Source organism: Narcine bancroftii, chromosome 3 (genome assembly GCF_036971445.1).
Source record: "Narcine bancroftii isolate sNarBan1 chromosome 3, sNarBan1.hap1, whole genome shotgun sequence".
Taxonomy (NCBI): domain Eukaryota; kingdom Metazoa; phylum Chordata; class Chondrichthyes; order Torpediniformes; family Narcinidae; genus Narcine; species Narcine bancroftii.
The window spans coordinates 119,720,153-119,730,153 of NC_091471.1; the positions used below are offsets into that span (position 1 = coordinate 119,720,153).

Genomic DNA, 10,001 nt, shown 5'->3' on the forward strand with positions numbered 1-10,001 from the left:
ATATGAAAATTCAATACTGTATAACAGAACTACTTTGTACAAAGTTTTCAGAGTTCAATTAATGTTGTTGAATTGAGGTTGTAAAAAAAATGACTAACCATAGATAAGTATACTCAGACACTAATGTGGTGATTCAATTTTATCCAACATGAACAGCTTTTTATTTATTTATATTAATAAATTTCTTCTAAATTCTTATGCTGTAGCGGTGGCTACACTGCTAACTGAAGGATCGCACAACCAGACGGGCTGAGTTCAGTAAGCAAAAGTGATTTATTGCAGGCTGCCTGGCTGGTCTTATACTCCCAGCCCAGACCTGGTTGAGAACCACGCTGGGGGGCCCCAAAGTCACCGGGGTGTCACGTGGACTGTCGGAGCGTCGAATAATCCCCAGCTCCTGCAGATGCGAGAACACTTCCTTCGCTTTCTGGAGCTTATCCGGCGGGAGCCAACATGTCTTGGCGTGGACTGGAGGGCCTTGAGTGGGGATGTAATGAAACACCCTGTGGCATGGTGAGATGGTGGAGAACTGCGGCTTGAGGAGGGATGGGAACTCGTTCAGGATATGCTGAAACTCGTCCTTGGGCATGCTGACCATGGCCATCTGCGGCTACTCTGTACGGGAGGCATTGAGGCGAACGGATTGGAAGGTACAGGCATCTACCAGTCGCCTACCTCGAATGTCGACCAGGTGTCTGTGGGCGAGGAGGAAGTCGACATCCAGGAGGGCGGTTGGAAGGGACAAAACGGTGAACCTCCATGAGAACTTCAGCTGGCCGATCTGGAAGTGGACGGTCTTGTCTCCATACGTTTGGATCTCCATTGAATTGGCTGCACGGAAGGGAGGTCCTCGAGACCGGTTCCGGGACTCGATGGCTGTGGCCGGGATGACGTTGATCTGGGCCCTGGTGTCGACGAGGAAGCGTCGGACGCTGACTATGTCCCGCATGTAGAGAAGGCTGTGTTCTTGGCCAGACGCCGCAGCCATTAACAGCGGCCGGTCTGCTCGTTTCCCTGGAACGAGCAGGGCTGATGACACTTCCAAGCCTTGGCTCCCCAGCGCTGGTGGAAGAAGCAGAGGCCTGAAGTGGATGACTTGCTTCTGGCTATGCTCTTTGAGACCCCTGCAGGGGCCAGGTGTTCCACCGCAGCACTAGAGGAAGGCTTGGCATAGTCATGCCCGTAACTCGTAACCTGCTGGACTGCTGTGCCCTCCGGGAATCATTCAACCCATACCTCCTGAGCCTTTCGAGTGACCTTCCTAGGGTCGATGAAGCTCTCCTGGGACAGTAACAGCCAGATGTCTTCAGGCAGATGGTCGAGGAAGATGCGCTCGAAGAGTGGGCAGTTGGTGTGATCGCCCATGAGCCCGAGCATCTCGTCCATCAACTCGATTGGAGTTCTGTCCCCCAAGGCGTCGAGGCGCAGCATCTGAGTGGCACGCTGGCACCTGGAGAGGCCGAGGGAGCGTGTGAGCACCCGCTTGATGGTCCCATACTTATCTTCCGTGGGTGGGTGCTGAACAAGGTGCAGCACTCATTTGGCGGTGTCCTGGTCCAGGGCGGCAACCACATGGTAAAACTTGGCTGAATCCAATTAAATCTGGTGGAGGTGAAACTGAGCCTCTGCATGGCTGAACCAGGTCTACGGCTCCTGAACCCAGAAGTCAGGAAGCTTGATGGCTATAGCGTTGATTGAAGGGTGGTTCATGTTGGGTTCAAACACTTTTGAACCCGTCAGGGTCACGAATTGTAGCGGCGGCTACACTGCCAACTGAAGGATCGCACAACCAGATGGGTTGAGCCTGATTTATTGCAGCCTGCCTGGCTGGTCTTATACTCCCAGCCCAGACCTAGCTAAGAACCCCGCTGGGAGCCCATGACGTCTCCGGGGCATCACGTTGGTCCCCAAGCGCGGGCTTCTGAGCCCGGTGCCGAGGTCGGGAGGAAACCCCCGACGGCGCCATTTTGGCGTGACAAGTGGGGCTGGTTTGCCGCCACAATCCATTGTTATTAATGCAAGGTCTAATATAAATATGTCATTGTATATAGTCTCAATCTTATGATGCTATTTGAGCTGAAGCTATGTAGCAATTAATGCATTAAATACAGAAATTTTGGTGAGCTATGTAATGATAAACACATTAAGAAAGCATTTTATTAATGCAAATTAAATCTCTGGAGATTATTTTCAAAGTGACACTCAAACTGCCTGAATTTTACCATGTGACACTCAAACTGCCTGAATTTTACCATCAATGACGTGATAAAATGTTGATGTTCCAAATTCAATCAATCTAAAGAAATTAACCACATTTTTTTTATTTGACTATCTTTCACCCTATTAATACTGACATACATGAATGTACCTCAGAGCAGAACTAGACCCACGAGGAAATGATTCCCTTACGACTTGCTGGAGAATGCGGAGACAGAAAAAAAAGGGGGAAAACCAAGTAGTTTTTCCAGTGCAATGACATCATACAAGCTCATCTCTTACTGCCTGATTATGTAGAGTCACTTTGTCTTTACAGTTTGGCTTTATCTATTATACATCTTACCATTTAAGATTTCAATTATTCAAAGTCAATTCATCTGAAGATTTCCCTAATTCTACTTTGTAACAACAGTAAAGTTTTACGGAAAACCAATCATGAAAGAACACACCATCAAATATAAACAATATTCTGCATTTTGATTTGTTTTCCTTTGAGCACTCAGACATTATTTTGGTAATTATTGCTTCTTACCTGCTTGTTGTACTTGTTATTGGTCTGACAGCTGTACTCTGAGCAGTGGTCCGATTCAATTGAGATGTTGTCTCCTGTTCCTACGAAGGTATTAGCTGGTGGCAGATCTTGGACTGCCTGATGTTTCTTCCCTGCAGTCGGTGACTGGGGGTGAAGCTGAACTGTTGGCAACGGAGAACTAGATTTGTAATGCCTTCCGAGATCAGGACTCCCGGGTCCCCCATTCATGGAGTGGTAACATCCCATGCCAGGACTCTCAGTAAGCTTCTCATGCACACTGTCATATCTCTGTCCATTTGGTTTTGATGCTTCCACAGTAACAATGCTACTGTACAGAGGTTGTTTGGCCTTTTTGTTCTTTTTGTCCTTTTTGGGTTTCTTGGACTTGTCATGTTGCTGGGGTGTGAAAAAGTCTTCAGGGTCCTTTTTGCCAGCCTCATATCCATTTTTAGTTTTTTTTGGTCGACAATACCTTGCCAAAACCACAACCAAGATGATTAATATGACCGTCATGACGCCAGCAACGACGCCAATAACAATGCTGAGTCGTTGCTTGCTCATCTCATAGGTCGGGTCACCTGCAATATCTTGCTTCAGTGAAGTTCTAAGACTCCTTGCTATCTGAGCTTCCACTATGGTAGCATTGGAAACACTCTCATTCACAAACACGTGAACCATTGCAGTGGTGTACTGTGAAGGTTGGCCACTGTCATTCACCTGCACCACCAAGCGGTGCAGCCCATAGTGCTTCTGTGTCAACTTCCCCACCAAAGAGATGACCCCACTGGCCGAGTCAATCTCAAAAAGTTTGAAGGGATTTCCTCCAACAATGCTGTAGTTGAGATCGGAATTGATTCCGGTGTCGCTGTCGGTGGCCAAGACTGTGGCCACTACTGTCCTTAAGTTACTGGAAGGGGGTAGCAGAGTGTAAGATGCATTCTTGGGGAAGGTGATGGTGGGCGCATTGTCGTTGTCGTCCATCACATACAGGGAGATCAGAGCCGTGGAAGACCGGGGGGGCTCGCCTCTGTCCACGGCCTTCACTTTGAAAGAGTAGGCGGTCTGCTGCTCCCGGTCGAAGGAGACGGTGGAGTAGATGGTGCCAGTGTTGTTGTCTATGGAGAACACGTTGTTGTCCTCTTCGATGAAGAGAGTCATCTCGGCGTTCTTGCCCTGGTCGGCGTCCATCACGGTGACCATGCCGACCGGGCTGTTGGGTGCCATATTTTCCTTGACGTAGAAGGTGAAGAGGTCCTGCATGAAACGGGGCTCGTTGTCGTTGGTGTCCTGCACCTGGACCCTCACGGTGGCACTGCCCTGCAGGGAGGGGGTGCCGCGGTCCCGGGCCACCACCCGGAACTCGTAGTGCTCCGTCTGCTCGCGGTCGAGCACGGCGTGGGCTCGAACGGCGCCCTTCACCGGGTCGATGGAGAAGACGCCGGCGGCCGCCGCGTCCAGCGAGTAACTCAGCTCGGCATTCCTGCCGTCGTCGGCGTCGGTGGCCACCACGGCGGCGACCAGGTCGCCGGGCGAGTTGTTCTCGGGGATGGCCAGCCGGTAGACGGCCCGCGGGAAAATGGGCGGGTTGTCGTTGACGTCGGCCACTCGGACCAGCAGCGAGTTGTTACTGGACAGGCTGGGGCTGCCCGAGTCCACGGCCACGATCACCACCGAGTACTCCCTCACCGTCTCGTAGTCCAGCGGCGCCGAGGTGTGCAGGAAGTACTTCTTCTTCCTCGCCGGCTGCTGCGGCTGCTGCAGCGGCTGCTCGCTGTCCGCCTCGCTGGCCGGCCGCAGCTGGAAGGGCACGTCGCCCACCACCGTGCAGGTCACGGCGCCGTTCTCGCCCTGGTCGCGGTCCGACACTTGCACCAGAGCCACCGGCGTGTCCACCAGCACGTCCTCGGCCACGCTGGCGGCGCCGTCGCGCACGACGATGCGCCCGATCTTGCGGATGTCGACGAGGGGCGCGTTGTCGTTCTGGTCGCCGATGGCCAGCAGCACGGTGGCTCTGTCGGTGCGAGGCGGCTGGCCCCGGTCGCGGGCCAGCACCCCGAAGCGGAGCTGGCTGACCTCCTCGCGGTCGATGCGGCGCAGCACGCTGAGCCAGCCGCTGTTCTCGTCCAAGCGCAGCAAGCGCCTGGCCGCCTCGCTCGCCCCGCCGAAGGCGTACTCCACCTGACCGTTCACCCCGGTGTCCGGGTCGCCGGCCCGCAGCTGCAAGATGCGGCTCCCGGCCGGGCTGTTCTCGGCCAGCCTGGCCTCGTAGAGCTGGCGCTCGAAGCGGGGAGTGTTGTCGTTCACGTCCGAAATGAGCACCCTCAGCAAGGCGCTGGAGGAGCGAGGGGGCCGCCCGCCGTCGCTCGCCCGCAGCCTCAGCTCGTAGGAATCGCGCAGCTCCCGGTCCAGAGCTCCCTTGACGATCAGCTGAGGTTGCTTGCCCCCGTCCGGGGTATCGGCAACTTGAAGCTCAAACACGCTGCTGCTGCCGCCTTGTCCCGGGTCGTTGCTGCCCCCTCCGACTCCAGGCGCCGGGTCCTTGCTGCTGCTCCCCTGCGCCGGCTCCAGCCTCCTCCGGGCTGCCTGGCCGCTTTCCTCTTGCAGCAGGAGCAGTTCGTAGCGCTCGATTCCATTCGTGCCGAAGTCGCGGTCGGTGGCGGTGGGCAGCAAGTAGAGAGTCCCCACCGGCCGGTTCTCCTCCACTGTCAACGTGAGGACGGGCGATGGAAAGGCAGGAGCGTTGTCGTTGATGTCTTCCACCACCACCTGGCCGTCGTGGAGGTCGACCCAGCTTTGCGCCGGCCCGATCACCGACACCTCGAAGTCGATGAAGCACTCGTTAGCGTCGAAGATGCGCTGGCACTGCGGCAGCTTCTCGCGGTCGATGCGCCGGCCGGTGGTGCTCAGCTCACCCGTGATGTTGTCGATCTTGAAGTACTCGGAGCCCGACTCCAGGCTGAAAGTAACATCTGAGCCCGCCACGATGCCCAGGTCAGTGGCCACATTGCCGATCCTCACGTCGGCCGGTCCCTCCTCGGTGATCCGATAGCGGAGGGCTTGCTTTGAGCTCACCCGTTCAGCGGCGGTGAGCAGGAAAAGCACCAGTGGCAAACAGAAACTCATCGCTCCAATTATTTCCCCCCACCACCACCTCTCTCTCTCTCTCTCTCTCTCTCTCTCCCCTCCACCGATCAATCGCACCGATCCCAGCTCCTATTGTCCGTTTCAACAGTCCGGCAACACTCAATAAAGTAATCTGCAGAAACACTCACCGACATCCGGACTCACAGAAACACCGCTTTAGCTTTGGCATTCCTTATCTTTAAATTGGCTCCCTCTATTTCGGTCAAGCGACTGCTGCTTTCGGGACACAGACGCAGGGAAAGAGAAGCATTTAGTCAAATTGGTTATCTGATTCCGTTAGTGCTTTGGATGTGCCTTTTCATTCACGCTGTTCCAAGTTTGCCCTGCATCCGCAGTTGGTACTTCTTTACCTGCATGCGAGTGGTGACTGTGAACTGTGCGTGTAGCACTCTGAGTGCCCCAACCTTGCTATTGCAGTCTTTCCCTTTCTCTGCACACTCTTCTCTCTCTCTCGTTTTCCCCTCCCTCTTCGCCCGTTCCTGGCTGACTCAAGAGGCAGCAAATGAATAGCGGAAAGAGGTTTGGAAACCGAGCAGAAAGTTGAAAGGGCGGTTGTAAGATTATTACCAACGCGATCCCTTTCTCCGTGTCCAAGAAGATTAGGCGGGTAAAGAGTCCCGCAGAATAAAGGTTGCAGATAATTACTTTCTTATTCGTATTCAAGCTAGAGAATTGGTACAAGGGAGGGGGTGGGTGGGGGGTGAGCTGCCAAGATGCGTCCAAATGCAGATACTCGACAGCGTTGAATGTGGATTGGGAAATCCTGGCTGATAAATCAGAAATCCGATTGAAAGCGATCTTGATTTCACGATGCGGTTCTTTAAAAGCAACGGCGTATGCTAGTGGGTAGCTTCTGGATTGCGTCCGAGCAGTGGAATAAACAAAACCTCCCAAATTAAAGTGATTTGTACTTTCACAACAGCAAGTTTTCTTATTCCAAACCCTGAACTGTATCTCAGTTGCCTGACGCAGTCCTTTCTCTGGTGTTGAATCCTTCACATGGAGAGAGGAGAAAAAAAAGTCCTTCCTTGTTATTCGATTAGTCTTGGTCTGCTGAGTAGTTCATTGCTATTCCTGCAGTTGAAGTTGGGTTTGCCTTTCCCGTATAATTCAGCCTTCTGTATTCAGAGTGTAGCTCCGGGTTATTGCGCTAGCCCGACTCCAACGCCGACGCTGCTTAGAAAGGATCGGAGTCTATAAAAGAGTGAATGCAATCATGTCCTCTCCCTCGGGCTGGAGATCTTCAATTCCGCCGGTTTCCCCTTGTATATCTGCACGCTGTTGGCTGCGGCTTCAGGTTAAGAGCAGAGTTCCGATTTCTCGCTCCCTCCCTCTTTTGTGTGCCATCCCGCTCGGAGTGTGGGTGAATGTGAGAGTTTTCTGACTCATTTGAGGTAGCGTCACCTACACGAGTGAAAAGGAACTGATGCACGGCCAGGAAATGCAGAGATTCCTTTTTTTTTCTACATCATCAATCTCTCCCCTCATTTGCTTCCTTTTACGTTTGCCGCTTTTTTTTTAATGCCGTTCCATTTATTTTAAGTCAACGTTATGTTCTTTTCAGCCGATTAGTGGCATGTTTAAATCTCTTCCTATTTTAGCTCACGGCGCGCATTCGGCTCGCAATCTTCAGTCTGAAAGGACTTCTCGAAAGCAGATTGTTATTTGTGAAGAATGAATATGCGTATTCCATTAAACACATAAAACAAGGTTCGCCCTTTTTTAGCTTTTGTGGGTTTAAAATTCGTCGTTCATACGGGCAGAGGTAGGAGAACCTCGTGTTTGCGTGAGACCGAGATTGCATGCGAGTTTGCTATGGATGTACAATATATTTTAAGGATGATAAAGGGTGAGATTGTCCTCTCGCAAAGCCAAGGTTCGGGTATTGGAAATAAGGACACATAAGACAAGACACCTTCGGATTGCGAAACGAAAGGTGGGTCTCCCGTGACATTTCAGTGAAACGTTGCTGCTTTTGAAGGGAAAGCTGTTGCAGCGATGTGACCCTTTTTTGGGTGGGGGGGGGAGTGTTAGGGAGGGAGGGAGCGCGCGGCGGGGGACGCGGGGAGATGGAGGCGCCGGGACGAAAGTTGAGGTCCGGAGGAGCTCGGCGCCGGAGTGGCCGGAGCGCAGTGAGGCTGCGGCAGCAATGAGCAGCGCCTGCGCGGCGAGGGGAGGGAGCAAGAGGTGTGGGACAGCATTTGGTGACAGCGAGAAAGTGATGACAGGGACAGAAAAAAAAATCCCGGCGAAGGCAAGATCATTTCCGAGACAGCGCGACCAAATGCGTGCAAATAACTGAAAATTGTGGGGGGGGTATGGATGGGACTGCCAGGTGGAAATATCAGCATGTGTTCTTTCACCCACCTCGTCAGTAAGATCATTAGAGCTTTTAACACGTAGTATGTGTCCAAAAACAAAACGGACTGGAGGCATCAAGGAGTAGGGTGAAGCAACTACAATGCGAGGCTAATAATCGGCTGGATTTATTTAAAATTAGTGGCTATATTTGCATATCAAAGAAACTTTCGGTGCGATTTGCATTCTTGTGCATGAGCAGCTCTGGGCAGGATGTGGAAACGGCGCTATCAGTGAATCAGAATTTTAATTAAAACGAAGAGTGGGCACCATTGGCCTTTTGAGCTTCGAGTGATTGAAATAGCTTCAGTTAGGCGAGTTTTAAATAACTCGCAATTCAACTTTACGGCCATTGATAAACAGTGTTCCTTTTTATAATTGATCTTAAACTGAAAGGTCAGTTTATTATGCAGCCTAATCAACATATACACCAGCTGCATTAAAAAAAAACAATCTGCTGGAGCAACTCAGTGGGAGAGAAGAACGGTCAAGGTTTCGGATCCATGCCTAATGTCACCAAAAGCCAAGTCTTGATAGATGCACATTGCAGCCAAGTGCCAATTGAAGCTTCTAAGAGCAGTTTTGGTTTTGAATATGGTAACCTCAAAGCAGAGCGTAATGTTTATGTTGCTGGCCTATTGTGTACCGCTGCGGTCGCCCCATGACAGGAAAGATGTGGAGGCTTTGGCGAGGGTGTAGAGGAGATTTACAAGGATTATGAAGAAAGGTTAACATAATTACGACTTTTCTTTTTGGAGTAAAGAAGAATGAGGAGTGGCATAGAGGGGATCAACAGCCAAGACCTTTTTTTCCCCCTTCCAGGGCGACATTAGGAAATACCAGCCAACATCTGTATAAGGTGAGGGCATGAAAGTTTAAGAGAGATGTCAAGGGTACATTTTGTACACAAAGAATAGTGGGTGCCTGGAACGCATTGCCAAAGATGGTGGTGGAGGCTGATGCAATACAGACATTTAAAAGATTCTTGGACAGGCACATGTGTGCAAAAAATATTGAGGGTAGAGAAAGGGAAAGTTTTGATTGTTAAGTAGGTCAGTACAACATTGTGGGATGAAGAGCCTGTACTGTAATGTTTTATGAAAAGAAAAATGTTAGAGCCCTACTTTTTTTTTCTTGAATGCTCATTTGGATTCTTAATGGTGAAGACAATGATTCGAAAATCCTGATCCATGGTAGTGTTACATTTGTATTTCCATTTTTTGATTTTAGATATTACCATGAAACACTGTCACAAAATGAAATAGCCATAAAAATGGTAATTTTGCTTTTATATTTCAAGTATAAATTGTTTCAGATTATTTATCACATTATACCTGATACAGTAAGTAGGGTTTTGCAAACAATCCCCTTTAGACATCTCTAATGCAGTCCTTTTATGTAGAAGGGCATGGACACAATTACAGAGTATAGAGTTGCAATGGGGCAAAAAAAAAATCAAATTGTACAAAGTCAGAGCAGCATGAAAGCTCTGTTGTGGAGATCATTCAGGAGCCTGATGGTGGTTGAGAAGAAATGTTACACCTGATGGTGAATGATTTCACACCCTTGATTCTTTTCCCTGATGGGAGGAGGAAAAAGAGAGCATGTCCAAGGTGTGAAGGATCCTTCCCTAGGCAGTGAGAGATTAAAAAAAGGTGTCCACAGATTACAAGGAAGTCTGCATGATGTCCCAAGCTACATTCATCACCTTCAGAGCTTCTTCTGATGTTAAAAATCCTCTGCGATGCAT

General features: G+C 50.6%; 1 protein-coding gene across 4 annotated transcripts in view; it reads right to left on the bottom strand.

The window, feature by feature from the left end:
* Positions 1 to 5,886, bottom strand: part of pcdh7b (protocadherin 7b) — a 421,552-nt gene extending 415,666 nt beyond the window's left edge. For all 4 annotated transcript variants that reach the window (XM_069924999.1, XM_069924998.1, XM_069925000.1 and 1 more), the window contains exon 1: positions 2,750 to 5,886. In XM_069924999.1, coding sequence (XP_069781100.1) covers positions 2,750 to 5,872 — 3,123 coding nt within the window. In that variant the 5' untranslated portion in view covers positions 5,873 to 5,886. The remainder of the gene's footprint in view (positions 1 to 2,749) is intronic.
* Positions 5,887 to 10,001: the final 4,115 nt, after the last annotated feature.